General features: G+C 39.4%; 1 protein-coding gene across 7 annotated transcripts in view; it reads left to right on the forward strand.

Annotated features, from left to right (window-relative positions):
* The window catches only part of STAMBPL1 (STAM binding protein like 1), a 137,468-nt gene that overhangs the window by 97,251 nt on the left and 19,796 nt on the right, over nucleotides 1-20,421 (forward strand). For 4 of the 7 annotated variants that reach the window (XR_008510204.2, XM_024253099.3, XM_024253098.3 and 1 more), the window contains one exon: nucleotides 14,825-14,935. Coding sequence is in view for 6 of the 7 variants with exons in the window: in XM_024253099.3 (XP_024108867.3) it covers nucleotides 14,825-14,935 (111 nt within the window). In the remaining variant the exon portion in view is untranslated. Of the gene's footprint in view, nucleotides 1-8,315; nucleotides 8,428-14,824; nucleotides 14,936-15,652; nucleotides 16,271-16,305; nucleotides 16,577-20,421 lie in introns of those variants that run through there. The other 3 variants (XM_024253101.3, XM_002820956.5, XM_009245610.4) reach the window with 3 other exon arrangements.

Genomic DNA, 20,421 nt, shown 5'->3' on the forward strand with positions numbered 1-20,421 from the left:
TCTTGGGGATCTCTAGGTCATCATCACCATCTGAACAGCTCTGAGAGAGACAAGAAGTGGAATGGAGAAGGTGATTAGGTAATCCCAGAGTTGTCAGGGGAACAATTGTGAAAATCTTTCATAGAGTTCCCGATGAAACAAACTCTTTCTTGTTAGCCATTATCTTTGCCTTTCCTTTCTAAAGAAAAACACGTTGTTTCATCTTGATTATCAATTTCTCAAGTACTCATGGATGTGAGGCCAGGTACCCTGTCACCTTGGCTCTGTTTGGGATGCAATGTTGTGTTTGCCACCACTTCCCATTCCCCAAAAGCGTCTTTAACGTAGACCATTCATTCTTCAGATTCAAAATGCTTAAGCTGAACTAACCTCAAAGGGCCCTCATTAATTTACAGACATTTGAATAACACCCATATTCATTTCTGCTACTGAACCAAAATCTTTTCCAAGAAAATCATCTAGCAAACTAGTTTTTGCCAGGCCAAATATTAACAGGTGTATATATTTGCATACATAAATATTTACCTCTATGTCTTGTGTGTTTTTGTTATGAGACAGTCTCGCTCTGTTGCCCAGGCTGGAGTGCAGTGGCACAATCTCAGCTCACTGCAACCTCCACCTCCTAGGTTCAAGCGATTCTCATGCCTCAGCCTCCTGAGTAGCTAGGACTACAGGCGTATACCACCACGCCCAGCTAATTTTTGTATTTTTAGTAGAGATGGGGTTTTACCCTGTTGGCCAGGGTGGTCTCGAATTCCTGACCTCTGATGATCTACCCGCCTGGGCCTCTCAAAGTGCTGGGATTACAGACATGAGCCACTGTGCCCTGCCCCTGTTTTGTGTATTTATATAAATACATGTCTTCAGAGCTTTAAATTCTTCTTAAATTTTAAAACTAGAACTAAACCAGACATTGAGAGGACCCAGAAATATACCCTGACTAAAGTGGGTGGAATTTCATTTGGCTTAACTCTTTGGTGAAAAAAAAAAAAAAATCAGGCTCTCAAGAACTCAATTTAGTGAACCAATGCCAAATAGAAAAATGTTCTTGACATTTCCCCCAAAATAGATGTCTAAAGATTTTGCACTTTAAATTGGTACTTTATGTATTAAAAGTGATATTGAAACTAAATTCCTACCCAGTTAGTTGAAAAATATGAAAAAAGCAATTGCTAGAGAATGCAATTTATTAAATGTTGGTGGTCTTTTAAAAAATGAATTCCTCTTGTAGCCAGTGAGCTCAGTTATTTATTTATTTATTTATTTATTTACTTTAGTAGTAACAAGGTCTCACTATATTGCCCAGGCTGATCTTGAACTCCTGGCCTCAAGCTATCCTCCCATCTCAGCTTCCCAAAGTGCTCAGATTATAGGCATGAGCCACCATGCCTGGCTAGTTAATGGTTATTAAGTAATACAAACATTTCTGTGAATTCCACCAGATCATTGACTTTGGCATAGTTCACTTAAGACTTTGTTTGATAAAATAAATCTCTTTCACTCTAATTAGGAAGCATTTTTGGGAACCTGATTAATGCTCTAATGTTGTGGGGCCAAAAAATATGTGGAATGTGGCCCTGCAGTTAGATGAGCTGAGATCATCATAGTACTATATAGCACTCTAAATCCTAAATCCTAGATCACTGTAATACTATACAGATCACCCACTTGCTGGCTTTGTGACTCTGGGCCATTTACTTCACCTCTCAAAAGGCATATTTAAAGTGAGGAAAATAATAAGGTTATTTTGGAAATTCATTTAGATGATGCAAATTGTTTACTGTAATTTCTAGCATGTAATTCGTGCTCCATGCATTTAACTGTTATTACAGGTTGTATTAGTATCACATTAAATTACCGACTGAAGTGAAAGTGAAACCAGAATGCTGTCAACGATTAAAAAAAAAAAAAACTCTCAAGCAAGAGCAAACAATGATACTGCCTCTAAGTTTTCCAAATCTTTGAACACTTGGCTATTTTAAGGTTTATGAGGAAAAGATTGCTAAATTTATACAAAAGGAAGGAGATAAATCAGAGGTGGAAGAAACCGTGTACAGAGCAGCGTGTGCATTTGAATGAGGTATTAGCTCCATGCAGAAAAATTAGTTGAGAAGGACAATAGTACTGTCATACTTTTTAAAAACTGAAAGTACTGAAAGTGTTTGTTTTTTTCTTATTACAGACTAGACATAATAAAAATTTTCCTGTCATTCCTGCTTTCCCAGTTCTCCAATACATAAAGAATCAGGTGGAACAGTAGAGACGGTACAGGAAGGGGCATAGAGAGCAAAGGGAACTATTAGCAAATAAATGTGTGGGCACTGGGCTTAGCAAAATGGGGCCCTGACTACTTTTCCACTGGATCGTAAGTTCCATGAGAGTAGGATTTTTTTTTTCAGTGTTGGTCTATGCTGCGCCTCCAGGTCATAAAACAGTGCCTGGCACATACTGGCCTCTTAATAAATATTCGAGAATTAAAGAAAGGCCACAAACTAGGAGATACTTGACAGAGCAGGAGGTGACTTGGTGACTTGGGCTTTTGAGGCTCACCTCCATTGAATCTGTCCTCTATGCTTAGATTTGGGGAGTTTTTAGTGCACTATTAGTATACAGTACTATTCCCATTGTGTTATACCATAATACTATGCAGTGAGATTAATAGAAGCCAAATTTCGCTCCTCTTCATTTGACTGACTAATTGTCACCAAAATCTGATGTCTTTTTCAAGTTTGAGGCAAGGTCAAATGACCCAGCCACTGAATCTTATGTCCCATCCCGATTAGGACCCAACCATACATTACTATTATCAATTAATTATAGTGATAATATAATGTGTAATACAGGGGTGTCCAATCTTTTAGCTTCCCTAGGCCACATTGGAAGACTAAGAATTGTCTTGGGCCACACATAAAATACACTAACACTAACTATAGCTGATGAGCTAAAAAAAAAAAAAAAAAAAAAAAACCCAAAAAATATCATAATGTTTTAAGAAAGTTTACGAATTCGTGTTGGGCTGCATTCAAAGCCATCCTGGGCTGCATGTGGCCCACAGGCCATGGGTTGGACAAGGTTGGTATAATAGATAACATATAATTAATATATTGATATTATCACAAATGCCAGAGTAAACAAGGGGAAACTATGTAGTCTCTAACAAAAGGATTGATATGGCCAAGGAAAATATATTGGTTCATTATGAGGATCACGCAAAATGGAGAAAATTAGTACATTAATTACATTTGAATAGTCCTTCCATTGCACTGAACTAATTCAAGTGTTTTGACCCTAAAATTTTGTAGTTCTATAGCAAAAACCCACTTCCTCTCCACTAAATTGAAAATGACTAACATATCTCTAACGTAACCTGAACATAATGAGCAGCAATTCAGTGATATTGTGTTATTTTAAAATACACACCAACTATTGAGACAGATTATAATTTTAAATTAACAAAATTGTATTCATAATTAAGAAGCTATGATAGAAATAAAGTGTTGAACAGAATTTCTTGAAAATATTTTTACCAAATAGAACCAAATGTAAAGGTCCAGGTGTTGGGTACAGTTGAAGTTTGAAAATTGAATAAAATAATTCTTTCATTAAATATTATTAGAGCTTCTTAGAGGCTCAAACCAATGCTGATGTTTGTAGAGAAGTTGCACTGTGCTTGAGATCCTTATATCTGGTGAAGGTAATTTTTGCCCCCATTCCCCAGATTCCTTTAGATTAGCAGCAAAATGTATGCCTACATATCCCAAAGGAGAAGCTTATTTTCTGCTCTTTTGACATCTAATGAATTAATGCTTGTGTGAACTGAATTGTTAAAAAATTGAAAATAAGCTCTTGACTGGCCTTTTCATATAAGTGGGTGAAGTTGAGAAAACATAACTGTGAATACATTTGTTGTACTCTGCTCAGGCTTTCATCACCCCTGCTCTGACCTGTCGGAAAGTGGTAAGAGAGAGAAAAGATTCTGTTCTATTGAAAGCCAATCTCAATGCAAAGAAGTGACAACCAGTCAGGCTCGTGCTGAGAGATGGGTCTAGTCATGAGCCAGGCTCAGTTCATTTGCACCAGGGCTCCAGCTCACCCTACTTCAGGGAACTGAAGATGTCTAGGTGTCTGGGTCACCCGGAGAGAGGGAGTTTATTAAAATGAATCCTCTTTTCTACAAATTCATGCTAAATTGTTCTACGTCTAATGGTAATTTCTCCAAAAAGCCTTCTATGATACCTGAAGCTATTAGAAGCAACCTACCTTATTCTTTCTGTCCTTGAATTTGATCTCTTCTCTATTATTATTATTTTATTGTTATTAATAGGAACTAATACTCATCAAGAATTTACTGTTTCTGCCACTGAATAGCATCTTTTCTATGAATTACCTCCTTTAATCCTCCTAATACACATATAAAGTTTATTCTGTTAACATTTGTTTTATAAATCAGAAAACTGAAAGCTCAGAAAAACTTTTTATGTTTAAAAACACTGTCCACTGCCTGAAACACTGAAAAAAAATGGATAAAAATTAAGTACAATTAAAATTATAGATTCTTTAGCTTCTACTGAGCTGGTTTTAATGGGTTATGATGTTGTGTGTGAGTGTAGGGGTCTGAGGAGGAGAGATAAGGAAGGGAAGAAAGTGAGTACTGAGATAAAAAAGCAGAAAAAAAAATGGGGTCAGCGAGTTTCCCAGCTCTGCAGCAGGGTGCCTTGCCAGCCTTGGCTCCTAGGAAGGGAAGACTTGTGACTTACCACAGACCAGATTCTTGCTGACTTCAAAGAGAGACGTTCACAAGGAGAAGATGCCAGCATTCAGGAGAGATGAGAGTCTGGCCAAATAATTGTCAGGAACCCTTAAAATGCAGGCTACTCATCTTGGGATGATTTTAAACAGTAATAAGCGTAGGCAGCAATAACCCTAATGAAGTATGGGGAAAGAGAATGTGACAGTCTCACACTAGTGTTCTCTCTCACTCTCCCTCTCTTTTAATTGTTAATGATGACATTGTTTTTTTGTTTTGTTGTGTTTTGTTTTTTTAACAAGTCTACATAACCAGAGAGATCGGGCGAGAATAGCATAAATGCCATGGTTTTGATCCTCCTATCAAAAATCAGGACAAAATCCAAACTCAATTCGAGCAGAAAAGGTTACATGTGCTTGACTGTATAATTTGCTAGCCATTTGTTTAGTCCTGACTCTCTAATCAAACGCCAGGAGGATCCAGAAAGCAACAGCAAAGGTCATTTCTAGTGCCTGTGTCCTCACCACACACCTCCTCACACATGTGTAAAGCACCTACAAAGGCTTTGGGGTAGATCCTGGCAAAATGGAATAATAGAAGATATAGTTCTTACGTTCAAAGAGCTTCCAAGCTATTTATGGAGCTTGACAGATGCAGAAAAAGGCAAAGCTAATTTGCAAAGTCTGTAGTTTCAGAAGATGGCCAGCTGAGCTGAAAGATAAAGTGGACTTCTTTCCACTTGAAATTTTACTTCATTTATTAATTTTTAAGTTTTGTTCACCACTTCTAGTTTTCCCACCCTTCTGGTCTGGATAGAAATGAAATAGTTCAGTTTTAGGCACGATAAGAATTCAAGGTGGTGAGTGGAACATGAGCAGGAATTAAACATAATGCACTTTAAATGTAAAACTAAGAAGTCAGGGCATGAGGTAGGTTTGAAGAGCATCTGGGAAGAGGTGATGGTTGACACTTCAGGCCTTCTTTGAAGCTAGGGGACCTGAGGACTGAGGAGAGCACATTAGCAAGCATCAGGACACTGAACACAACTACAGTGGAGGTGACAGGGAAGCAACAGCCAGGGATAAATGAGAGCCAGAACTGTGGTGTCTGGTGAGCCAAAAGAGAGATGCATTTCACAGGCAAAGAGAGGCCAGGCCTGATGCTTATAATTACTCTAATTTGTCATCCCCAGTAATCTGTAGAGTCCAGGAAGGCAAGGAATGTTCTTATCCTGCCTACTGCTATTCCCTGAGGCCTAACACAGTCCATGGTACAAAGTAGGTACTCATAAGTATTCGTTTAGTTAAGGAAAATTGTTGGGATCTTAGACTTAAGCTCAAAGCCTCCATTCAAAGAAAGTGGCCAATATGTCCCCCCTCTGGAGCAAGTTGCATTCTGATTAGGAATGAGACTCAAGCCATATAAAGTCAAGTACAGTTACAAGGCAATGATAAGAAAGAATGAGATAGCTTAATTCCAAATGAATCTGGATTTATCTGATGTGTAAATTTAAAAAGAGAGAGATAATTTTCCCAGACTCCAAATGCCAAATCAGTTTCACTCCCTCCTCAAAAGTGCTGAGAAAGTTCTAAATTTGGAAAGGTCACAAAGGGATAAAGTGAGTCAGAGGAGGCTTTGGTTTGCCTTATATGAAAAGTGGGATTTGGACTATGGAGGAATAGGGTCCTTCCAGAGGGGATGTTTGAATGACAGAGTAGGAACAGGGCATGCGGAGGCCAACTGCGAGGAAGTCAGCATAAGCAAAGGGCAGGCCCAGCAACATCCAAGAGAGAGCAGGGCCAGTCCACAAGGTGTTCATTGTGGATCCTCCAGACCTGTGTCCTAACTCGAGCTCTGCCACATACTAGCTGTGTGCAAATTACTTAAACTCACCTAACCTATGTTTCTTAATCTGTAAAATGAGGATAATATTAGATGTTAAGATTAGGTGAGGATCAAATGAGACATTGTGTGCATAAAGCACTTTTCCTGTGCAGTTAAACCCTTGATAAATATTAGCCACTTATTAACCATCGGGTTAAGAGAGAAATTACTTTTTTTTTTTTGAAAGAACTGGCCATTGCTTTATCTTCCATCGTTGTGATTTATACTTTTTAGCTATATTCACACCAGGAAAAGTTGATAGTAAATTTCATTTTGGGTGAGGTCTAGACTAGTATCAGTGGAAAGGAAGGCAAATTGAAGAGGTGTGATCCTAGGACAGAGGAAGAACCAGGGTCAAAACAGGGACATTTCCCAATTCAATCCAACAGCTGCTTTGTTAACAGTGCCACGGGCAGTGGAGTGAGCAGGGTGGGAGACGCATCATGTCCTGGGAAGGGAACACTGTAGGGAGTGAGAGAGAGGCTGGATGGGGGAAACGGTAGATAAAAGGTTAGGCAAAGTAATTTAGTCCCAGTCCCAGATACTACGTGTTTCAGTCTGTGCTCGTGGGTATGTAAAGGTTTCAGTTGGGCTTTCTATGAAAAACAGCAATGAGGCAAACCGTCCCATTCACTAAAAAGACAGGAATTATCATGATACTGTGCAAAGAGCCCAGGCTTTAGAGTCAGGCAAATCTTGATACCTTTACTTGACACATGAACTTATCGAGCTACCTCTATGTGAATCAGGAAAGTTATTCTTTCCCTGTAGGTGTGGGTATGAGAATTAAATAAATTAGTATATATAAAAGGGTCTAACACATAGTGAGTGCTCGATTAACTGGTATGTGTTGGTTCAAGAAGGCAGTATGTTGTTACATGCGAGAAGCAATTGCTTTGGTTGAAATCCCAGCTCTATAGCTTACTGGTTGGGTGACTACTGCAAGATCCTCAAGTGCTTGGGCCCATGTTTGTTTCACCTATATTGTGCACACAATAAGAAGACCTACCTCCCAAGATTTTTATGAGCATTGAATGAAATCATATTTATAAAACCCACTAAATAGTATCCGGCTCATATTAAGTGGTCTAAATGGAGAGGTATTATCATTAAGAAGCAATTAAAAGTTGCGTGTGTATGAAGTTAATAGCTTTTAACATAAAAGACAATGGATTATTTGGTGAGAGATCTCACCGAGCTTAAATGTGTTTTTTTTTTTTTTTTGAAACGAGGAAAGGAAGACATAAACGGCAGAATATGTGGTACAGAACTGTAAGATACATGTCCCATGACAGAAATAAAAAAGGCAGAGATTCACTGATGGGGGAATTCATGGACATTTATGGTCACATTATCCTGATTGGCTGAGGAAGTCAGCAGGCTTCTAGCCAGTTTTCTTGCTGTTCACAGAAATAAAAGCTGTGTCTTTGAAAATGAACTAAGTTTTTTTTTTCTTTTTCTTGATAGGAAAATGTATTTATGTAGTCAAGTAAGACTTGTTTCTGCTAAGTAAAAATTTAGCCTAAGTAGTATAATATGAAGCTAAATGGAGACTGGATACAAATATGTTTATAATGAGATTATTGAATTTGCTGATTTCCCTACATTTCCCATCTACTACCACTAAAGAAGTGCTGTAATAATAATATAACTGGCCAAAGTGGTAAAAGTGGGGTTAATTGGTCCTTATCTGTTTGAGGTAAACAACCGAACTGATGAGTGGTTTCCCTGAGCAAAGACTCTTGCTACTTCATGTGTCCTTTCCAGAAGGTGGCATCAACATCACATGGGAGCTGGTGAGAAATTCATAACCTCATACTTCTTAGACCTACCGAATCAGAATCTTAATCTTAGTAATATTGACAGGTAGTTTATATCCATATTGAGGTTTGAAATGCACTGAGTTAGAGTGTGGAGTTATGGCCACACTATCTTAATTAGATTATCTTTATTTCAATCCAATTTGCATGGCTATGTGAGCTATGATTCTTAGATAGAGGAGTGAACATAAACAGCAAAAATTCTTACTTAGCAGACTTACTCAGTGCAAGAAAGAGTTCCCTTAGCTCACTGTATTATGATCTTAGTCAATATGACCCGGAATTTAAGAAAATAATACAACAAGAGTATGGTTTTAATCAACCGGAAACCACGTGTTCAACAGAACAACAAAACAAGAAGGCTTTGCACTTACTTAGGTAGTTTACATCTTGATGATAAGGCCACTGAGGTAACTGAAGAGGAAATGGATTCAGCACAGACTTTGGAAGTTCATTTCTGTTACCTAGTAACTGTGTGACTTTGGGCAAGTCTTTCCAAGTTTCTTTTCTATAAAATAGGATGGTAACAGGACCTACTTTACAGGGAGTTGTAAGGTTCAGATAAGTTAACAGGTTATGCAAAAAAACACACGTACACACACACACACACTCACACACACACAAATGTTCTGGACATTATGTAAGCATTAGATATTACTGATATCTTATTTTTGCTTATTTTTAAATGTCTGTCCCTTTAAACCATTCCTCTCAACATATTTGTGTGATTTAAATAAAAATAAGTTTGAAGAAATTTCAGAAAGAACTTTGACAAACCCATTGAATGACTTGGAAATTCCAAGGGGATTTCAAAGCCAGGTGGAGGAATGCCTGCTTAGTGTCTTTCTTCAGTGCAAAGGCTGATAAAAGCCTCAATTTCTCCCTCAGTTTACTGTGATCAGAGACTCAGGCTGTCTAGTTATCCTTGTTGCCTGGACAAAAAACTCTTTAGATGCATGCAGGTTTGTGTAGAGTTTGTGGGGAGGTTTCAGATGGTAAAATGCCTCTTCCTACCTCAGGTGATGGGAGGGTTACTATCATTCCTTTTTCACAGAGCTATTCTAGTTCTGTTTATAAGTAGTGTTCTTTGTATAGTGGATGTTGAGCAAACACTTGTCAAACTATAGGAAGTTATAACATCGGGAGAATTTCTAACCACTGCAAAGTGTTCTGATATGTAGTAAATTGCCTTGAGAAATAGTAGGAGCCTGTGCTGGAAGGAGTCAAGCTAAGGCTGGTGTAGTCTCCTAGGGCTGTTGTAGAGAAGAATCTAAAGTGGGAGGTGTTGATCTTATGGTCCCAGAGGTCTCTCCCACACTACCTTTCTGCCTGTATAGGTCAGAATCTATTAAGAGTGAGTAGGAATGGATTACACCTCACATCCATGAAGGGCCTTAAATGATAGTAGCACACTAGTGTCATATATCAAGTGGCAAATGACACTAGCACCAAATGTGATTCTGCATTTAAGTTCTAAGTATTAAATGCATCTATTTGCTATATGAAAACATAAGATATCGCAGTGTTTGCAAACTGGTTCAATATTGTGTTGATTTTTGTTTTGCTTTAATACACTAAGGGAACTTCAAAAGGCTGATGTGGTCCATGCTCTCTGAGCCAGGCCTCTCTTGACTTCTTATGTTTAGTTATTCATGAAACCACTGGGCCTGTCTAAATAGCCAAGTCATATAGGAAGAGACAGAGTGAAAGGGAGAACAAGAGCAAGAGCTAGAGTGAGAGAAAGAGAGAGAGACATCTTCTCACCTTCAGACCTGATCAGAGGCAATAATGGGAGACCATGGGAGGGGAGAGCCTGATCCAATGATTCCTTTTTAGTTATTTTCTGGAAAGTTTAAAAAATATGATATTCTTCATGGAGAAGCCAAGATATTAGGCTGCAGGCAATGCTTATGCTCTCTAGCCTAGTGAGGAGGAAAGCAGTATAGGTAAATAAAATGGCATTTAGTTGGTAATATAGGCAGGGCCTATATCAATTGTCACCTATAAAAGGCGTTGGTGATGGTCTTTAGGGGGCCATTGGCAAATTGCTACAACAAAATAATAAAATAAAATAACAAAATCCAAGTTTATTTCCCAGAATCTATCTGGGCATATCATTACTGTTGGAAAGACTTATGTTTACCAGGTGAGAAAACTGATGCTGAGAGAGGTTAAATATTATTCACAGCTTCTCACATCTAGTGATTTATATCTAGGGACTCTATCCTTCATAGGACAAGTTGCTAATTTGGGGGTGTTCTCAGGGAGAGGAAAATGTCTATATGCTCATATGCACAGATTATCCAAATCAAAACTCTTTCTCCCCATTCTCCTTTCTCAGTTGAACTAGATATTAATACCACTATTGTATTAGTCGACTAAGATTGCCTTCTGCAGAAAACCATCTATGTCTCCTTTCTACCCAAGTGCTCTGGGCTCCTCCCCTGCCCTTTCTCCTCCAACATCCCATTCCACATTCTCTTTCTATCTCTGCAGAACTCCCTGTAGTCCTCCCTGCCCATCCGTTGTCTCCCTCAAGCTGTCCCCTCAGCCTTTTCTAACAGGGAAAGGCTGGTGCCCTGGTAAAGAGTCCCCCACCCCTATCCCACTCACCGGCACTAGATGGGCTTGGGAGACAATGACTGCCCCTCCCTCATGCTGTTCTGATGTCTCTTGTTCCTTCCAGTCACCTCCCTTCCAGGCCCATGGGGAGGGCCTGAGGCCCATACTAGCTAGTCTTTTCTCTGGAGGTTGTTTGGGGGCAGGGAGGAAGTCTAAAGTAGAGAGAAGGCGCTGCCATGACTTAAGCCAACCTTTCCAGAAGTATAAGGCCCTTGCCACTAGTAGTTTGGGAAACAATTTTTATTGGCATGCAGGCAAATATTTTGTTTCAATAGTGGCATATTTATTTTTATGGATACCTTCTATTTTTGGCAAGGAATGCTGATTTTCCATTTATGGTTATAATGTAATGTTTTATTTTAAAAACAAAATGACTTAGGGAACAAAATAAATTGACTTAAAAATACATTATTAGTTAAATATATATTTAGTATATACAAGTAGACTACAGAAATGGCAAAATAGAATGAAGTTGAAGAAACATTGCCTTAAGCTAAGCCCACTCAGGATGAAATTTTATCTGCCCCCAAATCAACACCTCTTGAAAAGTGGTCCCTATCTTTCCTTGTGTCAGTTCTTAACACCCAGGGGGTAGGCATGCTTCTCATGTTTGGTTTCATAGAATATCTGTGTTTTCAGGGGACCACCATATGCAAAAATGTCAGGGGAGGGGTACTCAATTGGATTAAGAAGCTAGGGCCCACAGAACAGATGTTTTCACCCTACTAACCCAATTGCTCTCTGCTTCTTAGTTGCCACAGTCTAAACATTCTTTAATGCATTGTCTTTTTCAGCCATTGCTCAAGAGGTAGGTTAGTATACCAGTTTTCATAGTGGGAAAAATTAGGAGACTTAATAATTTGCTCCATATCTTGGTGGCCAAGCTTTCCAGCCCTGGTCAGTTAGGCTTTAGGACACTTTTCCTAGCCTTCAGGAATGTGAGCATGGAAGTAGTACAAAAAGGAAGTAGTACAGAAAGGGAGTAGTACAGGAAGGAGGTAGTGCAGGAAGGAAGTGGTACAGGAAGGAAGTAGTGTAGGAAGGAAGAAGTATAGGAAGGAAGTAGTGGAGGAAGGAAGTAGTACAGGAAAAGTGGTTGTAAGCCATTTAACTTACTTTTTTTTATCTGAACTGTGACCCCAAATTATCAATTTGTCTTGTGAAGTCACTTCATTTAGGAAAAGCAATGTAAAAGTAAAAATTAGTATTTATTGTGTATACTAGGTGCTTTGCATATGTCATTTCTTTAATCCTGTAGGAAATAATATGTTCTCCGGGAGGTGAAAATCTCTATATGATCAGATTCACAGATTACCTATCCAAATCTAAGACCTCCGTCCTCTCTCTTCCTTTCCCAAGAACCCATACATATTTCTATTAATTGGTAGAAACAATTATTAATAGATTTTGTCACTTGGCCGCTGTGGGCTCTGACGCCCTCTAGTGACAGAAAAATTGTTTGGTAGAAGAAGTAATGTCCCTAGATACCAGCAGTCTACAGAATTGTTTAAGCAATTATCTTTACTTGAGCTTGAAACTAGAATAGCTAATTTGTAACAATTAACTTTTGTAACAAAAGAATTATTATACTGATCAAAGTTCTGATAATTTATCAGTTAAGATTTTTTCAGTTGTAAGAATCTGGCTTAAGCAAAAACTAAGAATTTGTAGAGTTGGATAACTGCGGGTGGTCCAGGGTTCAATTTCAGAACCAAATGCATCCAGAACTTGGATGACTCTACCAACCTTGATCTTTCAGCATGGTTTCCTCTCAGTGTGGTTTCCTCTCAGCATGAGTTGACTGTTTGCAGCTCTGGCAGGGCCACAAGCTCCCTTCACAACCAACCACATCAGTTTCACATCTCACATATTTCTACTTCAAATCCAATGAAAAAGAAAGGGTTTGTGTCCCAGTGTTTCCAGTAAAGGTCCCAAAATCTACTCCAACTGAATGTGATGTGCTGATTGGCTTAAGCCAAGTCACGTTTCCCACCCACTACCTCCCTCCACCTACATGTATACCCAGGCCCTGGGATTGGTACCAATGCCACTGTGATGGTTAATTTTATGTATCAAATTAGCTAGCCCATAGCACTCAGCTATTTAGTCAAACACTATCTTAGATGTTTCTGTAAAGCAATGTTTTGGATGGGATTAACATTTAAATCTTTACACTTTGAGTAAAACATTTGACATTTCTATAATGTCAGTAGGCCTTATCCAGTTAGTTGAAGTCCTTAAAAAAAAAAAAAAAAGACTGACTTCCACTGAGAGAGTGAGAATTATGCCAGCAGACGGCCTTTGGACTTGAACTGTAACTTTTTCATGGGTCTCCAGCCTGTTGGCCAATGCTAAAGTTTTGGACTTGCCAGCCTCTACAATCACATGAGCCAACTCCTATCTAACTATCTTTCTATCTATTCATTCTCTTGGTTCTATTTCTCTAGAGAACCCTGACTAAAAGAACCACTCACATCAAATAGTTAAGAAGAGGGGAGAGGGACAGTTTTTCTAAAGACAACTTGGAAGTACTATTACCAGGAGGAAGAAGAAGGAGAAAGGCAGGATAAACAGTCATGGATATACACTATAGCTGGGAGTTATTAAAATCAACCTATTGCAATTTAGTAAAAACAATTTGGTTGACAACATTTTTTAAACATTAGGTCCAAAGGGGAAAAGAACAAAAGTCTTAGTGGTAAAAAGATGTAGAAGTTTTTTGTTTTTTTTTAATCTTAACTCTTCCTGTTTTTTACATAGTCAGATATTTGTTTAAATGTTATTCAGAACGTTCAGAAACCAGGATATCTTTTTAGTAGAAGCTTTAACTTATATGGTATGGTTTGAATAAGGATGGTTGTCCAAAATATCTCCAACATCTGGTAGAGTGCCTGAAATTCTATTATTAAAATTTTATTTCTTTGCCCTTGAAGGCCTGAGGACTCTCAGGAATATGCTGGTAAAATAAAAATAACCTTTAGAGATGCCCAAACTGTTTTCCCCAGAACACCAGCATTCATTAGGTGTTCATTAAATAGATTCTTCAAAGGGTTCCATAGATAAAGAAGTTTGGGGAACAGTATATATAATTATCCCACCTTTTGATATTAGCATACTAAGGGCCCTGAGAAGTTTTGGATTAAGAAAGTTTTCGAATTAAAGTAACCCAGAATTTTCTAAGATTATTTGACCATGAAACATATGTCTCCCCACAAAGCACCTATTCCTATCTCCTTGAACTTGAGGATAATTAGATGTACATGGGTAGAGGGTAGGGGAAGGGGGTATGGCATAGAAAGAGCAGGACCTTGGGAGCCAGAATATCTAAGTTTAATTCCTGACTCTGCTATTTATTAACTAACCATCTTTGCCAATGTTGCTTAAGCTTTTTTGGCTACTTTTATTTGTAAAGTAAGTTTAATAATCACTCATCTCACTGGGCTATGATGATAAGTATTAAGTAAGGAAGATACACATATGTGAGTTGCTGGCTTATAATTCACACTCAAGAGATACTGATTTTGTCAATTGTCCTTTCCCCTTTTTTTCTCTCTTCCCTCCTTCCATTCCTTCTTCCCTTACCTCTCCTTTCCTTCCCTCACACCTGTTTTCCTTCCTTCTTTTTACATTTTTTTATTTAAATGAACTTTTTATTTTAGAATAGTTTTAGGATTTCAAAAAAGTTGCAAAGATAATACAGAGAATGCTCATATACGATCCTCCCTATCCCACTTCTTTTTGTGTCTATTAGATGCTCAGAGTGTGTGCACAAGGCTGGCACGCCCAGGGTCTTCCTCATGGCACTAACAGTCTACTGAAAGGTGGAACAGAGACAAGCCTATCAACACCTACAAGACTGGTGGTAAGTCCAGTGACAGATGCAAAACACAGGGTGATGGAAAGCCCTCAGGAGGGTAACCTAACCTAGATTTGAGGACCCAAACAGGCTCCAGAAGAAAATGTCAACTGAGAGGAAGCCTGAAGGATGAACAGTGGGCCAAGCAAAGGGTTATTAATGTGTTATTAATGGGTTGAATCTAATTGGGAAGGGAGAGACGTTGCGGAGTGAGGTGCAGAGCTTGGTGGACGATGCCAAAGGAATACTGAAACCTTCAGTGTGTCCAGTCTGGAACTGCATCCAAATTCAGGTTCAGTAATGATGTCATTATCCAAACATACCTTCTGTAAAATTCATGCAAAACTACCTAAGAGCTATCTACCGTTCCAAAACAATAGTGACTTGGAACAGTGTTCACCAGAGCACGAAAGAATTACAAGATTTTTTTTTTTTTTTTTTGAGAAAATTGGCCAGGAAATAATGAGTAACGAAGGACAGGAAGTAATTGTGAATGTTTAATATAGCTGGGGCTGTGCGATTTGCCTTAAGTTGTTAGCTTTGTTTTCCTCTTGAGAAGTAAAAACTAAGGGGCCCTCCCTTTTCAGAGCCCTATGGCGCAATATCTGTACTTTTTCATATGGTTAACTGTCCATTCCAGGAACGTCTGTGAGCCTCTCATGTTGCAGCCACAACATGGACAGCCCAGTCAAATGCCCCGCAAGTCTTCCTCTGATTGACTCCAGCAATTAGCCAAGGCTCCTGCACCCAGGCAGGACCTCTGCGCTCTGAGCTCCATTCTCCTTCAAGACCTCCCCAACTTCCCAGTTTGAACAACAGCAGAAACCTTTAGAAAGGGCAGCAGGCCGGCTCTCGAGGTCCTCACATGAAGTGAGCATGCCAGCCACTGCAGGAATGCCCCGGGACAGGAATGCCCATTTGTGCAACGAACCCTGACTCCTTCCTCACCCTAGCTTCTCCCCCTCCCTAACCGCGCGTAGGCCAATTTGCTGAATCAATGGAGCCCTCCCCAACCCGGGCGTTCCCCAGCGAGGCTTCCTTCCTATCCTCCTGACTACGGGGGCTTTTCGTGAGCTCGTCTCTGATCTCGCGCAAGAGTGACACACAGGTGTTCAAAGACGCTTCTGGGGAGTGAGGGAAGCGGTTTACGAGTGACTTGGCTGGAGCCTCGGGGGCGGGCACTGGCACGGAACACACCCGAAGGCCAGCCCTGGCTGCCCAGGCGGAGCTGCCTCTTCTCCCGCGGGTTGGTGGACCCGCTCAGTACGGAGTTGGGGAGGCTCTTTCACTTCAGAGGATTGCTCAACAACCATGCTGGGCATCTGGACCCTCCTACCTCTGGTGAGCCCTCTCCTGCCCGGGTGGAGGCTTACCCCGTCTTAGTCCCGGGGATAGGCAAAGTGGGGCGGGCGCGGGACGCGTGCGGGATTGCGGCGGCAGCGGGGCACGCGGGCACCTGGGAGCGGCGGGCTGCGGCGGGAGGCGTTGGAGACTGGCTCCCGAGGGCTGTTAGGACCTTCCCTCAGGCCCGGGTGCTCAGAACGCTGGAGGACTTGCTTTTCTTGGGCCTTGATGCGAAGTGCTGACCCCGCTGGGCAGGCGGGGCAGCTCCGGCGCTCCTCTGAGACCACTGCGCTCCACGTTGAGGTGGGTGTGGGGGGCGCACAGGAATTGAAGTGGAAGTTTGGGAAGCTTTAGGGTCGCTAGAGGGGGACTCCGGTTGGAGAGTGGAGCGGAACTTCTGGACAAGCCCTGACAAGCCAAGCCAAAGGTCCGCTCCGGCGCGAGTGGGTGAGTGCGCGCCGCTCCGCGGGGGCGGGGAGAGAGCCTGCAGCCTTCAGAACAGATACTGCTAATTTTTTGGCAGTTCTCAGACGTAGGAAATCAGTCAGCCCCGAAGCAGTAGTTAAGCTGGAGGGCTCGGAAGAACGGCACCTTTTCTTTCTCGAAAAAGTTATATGGGGGCTGAATGAGCTTCTGGAGGCTTGTTTACCGTCTTTTATTGTCACACAGGAAAAGAAACTGCCTTGTCTCCCTTCCGGGAATTCTCTAAGACTATAAGTCGCTGCCTGAGTGGTTTCATTTTGTTTTGTTTTTCTGCCCTTCTCTTTCTTCTTTTGCCCTTTCTTAGCTTGCACTCCCATGGTGATTTCTGCTTGGTCTCCTGCTGGGGTTGGTGGTACTCGTTCCCACCGCACAGAACCCGGCGCCTATTATTGGCCAAGAAACTTGAGCAGCCTGTTTTGAAAAGTCCCTCGCTCAGAAATGCCAGCTTGCAGATGGCTAATCGAAGAGACGTGGATCCAGGAGGCTCATTTGAGTACCGGAGCCTCTGAGAGTCCATGGATTTTTATTTTATTGGGCCCCGACAAAGTGCCAGGCATAGCGAGAGAAGTGTTTACAAATGTGATCTCCGTGGATTCTCACGAGAGCCATGTAGTGGGGAAGATGACCACATCCCCATTTTACAGATGGCGAAATGAGGTTCAGAGAACTTCAGTAATTCAGCCAAGATCACACAGCTAGTAAATGGCAGATACGGGATTGAACTCAGATCTAATTCCAAAACTCAGGCAGTTCGCTGATTGCATCTGATATCCAGATTACACCAAGAAGCTGAGATGTCTGGGTCCATTTGATGATTAGAAAAAAAAAATCCTGTTCCTTTCAGAAATAATGTGCACTATTTGGGCTTCTTTAGAAACTTCCTTGGAGAAAATTAATGATTCAAGATTGAGGAAACATTTATACAACCTCAGACCACACTGTTCTCTCTCTTGTTATTAACCATTGCACTACTGCAATGTTGGCTGCTCTGAAAATCTCATAGTTTTTAGGCAGCAGTATTAGTAAAGTGTAAGAAAATTGTCAAAGCTTGGAGCTATGCTTGTTGAACTTTTGTACCAATAGCACCTTTACCAGAGGATGCTGTTTAAAGTCCGAAGAAAACTTTGCTTTTCTGAAGGAATACACACACACACACACACACACACGCATATATAAATATTCATACATTTATGTATATATACATATTATAATACCTGTAAGTCAGATATAACGTATTTGTATATGATATATGGCCTAGGAAATTAAGGCTTATTAAATAAAATTTATAAATGCAGATGAGTCAAATACAAAACTCAGACATAACTCTATCAGCTAAGTAATCATTGTTTACGTTTTGCAGTTTATCTTCCATTTCTCCCCTCTAATATGACTCTTAAATTTAGTTACACAGAAATTGATTTTGCGCTCACGACATGCCTAACATCAGGCCTTTATCCTTAAAGAAGTTTCGACACTTGTGTCACCTCATGTGTCTCCAGAAAATGTTTGCTTTTATGCCTTCACGGTTATGCTTTCTTAATAGTAGCAATAAATAAAATGGATGCAAAGTGCTAATTACTTGGAATACAGAAGCAAATTTTAATTCTATTAATGGGCTGGACATAGATGGGTGGGGAGCTGTTTTCTGCTTTTCCCCTCTTCCCCTAGTCCTCTGACTCTGGTGATAATTATAGTCAACAAGTATCCCCATCCTTAACCCCTTTTGCTTCTCTTTCTCTTTCCTTCTCTCAACCTTCCTGGTGTTAGTTTTCTCTTTCCTATTTCTAAGTGTTTTTACTCCGACACTTACAATAAAAAAGTTTGAAATCCCAAAACGTTGACAAATTTCTAAAGGAGGCAGAAAAAGAGTCAAACTTAGTTTACAAATTTGTTTGAGAAATAGCTGTGCGTTGCTTTTTTTTTTTTTTTAATTGTGTGTGACCCTGTTATTGGCCAAGAAACTTGAGCAGCCTGTCTTGGAAAGTCCCTCACTCAGAAATGCCAGCTTGCTAATTGAAGGGATGTGGATCCATGAGGCTCATTTGAATTCCGAAGCCTCTAAGAGACCATGGATTTTTATTTTGTTGGGCCCCAACAGGTTTTGTCTTGCATTATTTAGGACATTGGCCAGGCAATCACTGGACAGCCAGTTTGCTCTCCTTTACATTTTGTAGAATGGTTATCTTATGGTCAAAGGAAAGGAGAGGGCCTTTGGAAAATAAAGCTGTGTATTTACAAGCAGTCATACAGAATTATTTTGTGGGGAAAATAAAGAACAGTTATTTAATTTGTAATTTAATCATTTTTCTTAAACCAACCCAAAGAACATAAATGGGACTATTTAATCATTTTTGTAGCTTAATTGGTAATTTAATAATTTTTCTTAAGCCAACCTAATGAACATAAATTGGGCTATTTATTTTCATTTCTAATGGGCCATATTTACATCACAAAGGACTTGAGAAGTCTTACCAATACAATAAAATGATAAAATGTGAATTAAGACATTAGCAACCAGGATGGAAAAACACAAATTTGTAAATGATGGCCAGATTTGCAAGCAAAAATTAAATTGATAAATGGCAGGACCCCCACTACCAGCTACAGTTAGACTAATGAAAAATCCTCTAATGTTCATTCCTGAAATACAGTTACCACCCTTAGCAGCAAATTAGAGTCAAAGAAGATCTGGAATTTGGACGTTGTATCTGAGTAAGCTCTTTGAGACACTGGACAAGTAATTTCCTTCTGAATACTCTTATACTGACACATAGAAGAAGTGTCAGTGTTTCAAAGGAATCTCTTTGAAGGCTAATACAATGCATTAGGGGTGCCAAATTACCAGAGTAAACTGCCAGTTTGAGAGAATAACTGTTTCTTAAGAGATGGTCTGAAACCTAAGTAAGGAAATCCCCCCACTTGAAAGCCCCTAGGAAGTTAATTGCTTTTGGCGAATTATCTTGGGCCCCAAAAGTCCCTTGATGAGCACATGTTTTGTAATAGGTACTAAAGACTATTTACTTATGATTAGAAATAAAATGACACAATTTAAAACTTGAAATTGATAAAAAGCAACTTGAAACCAAATTTAGGACAGTGAACCCATCCCTTTCTTCTTTTTAAATAGGTAAATATAGAAAAAATGACCACATGATGTGAAACAAAAAGCAAATATTTAAAAACTACATTTATACTTTATCTCACCACACTAATGTAAAGAATTTTGATTTTACTTATAAATTCTTAGCCTTGTCTACACATATACATAATTGCATGTTTAATTTGAGCTATATATAGTCTGCTTTTTGTTCCTTTGCATGTTACACAAACCTTTTTCTATTTCTAAATAATTTTTATCTCATATTTTTTATTGGATACATTATAGAGAGAGCATTTATTAAGTGAGCTGGGATTACTATAATTTTTATTATTTTTTAATTTATTACTTATTTTTATAATTTACTATTAGAAAAAAAGCATTTCTTAAATGTACTGGGATACATATATATATGACTTTTTCTTGTTACTAAAAAATTACTCATAGAGCTTACATATTAAAATTTTAGGACTTATGATGAAAAATAATAAAATAATTTAAAATGATGAAAAATAATAAAATAATTTAAAACGATAAAAAGCAACATAATTTTATATGTTGTACCTTG

The sequence above is a fragment of the Pongo abelii genome, chromosome 8, assembly GCF_028885655.2.
Source record: "Pongo abelii isolate AG06213 chromosome 8, NHGRI_mPonAbe1-v2.0_pri, whole genome shotgun sequence".
In the NCBI taxonomy this organism is placed as follows: Eukaryota; Metazoa; Chordata; class Mammalia; order Primates; family Hominidae; genus Pongo; species Pongo abelii.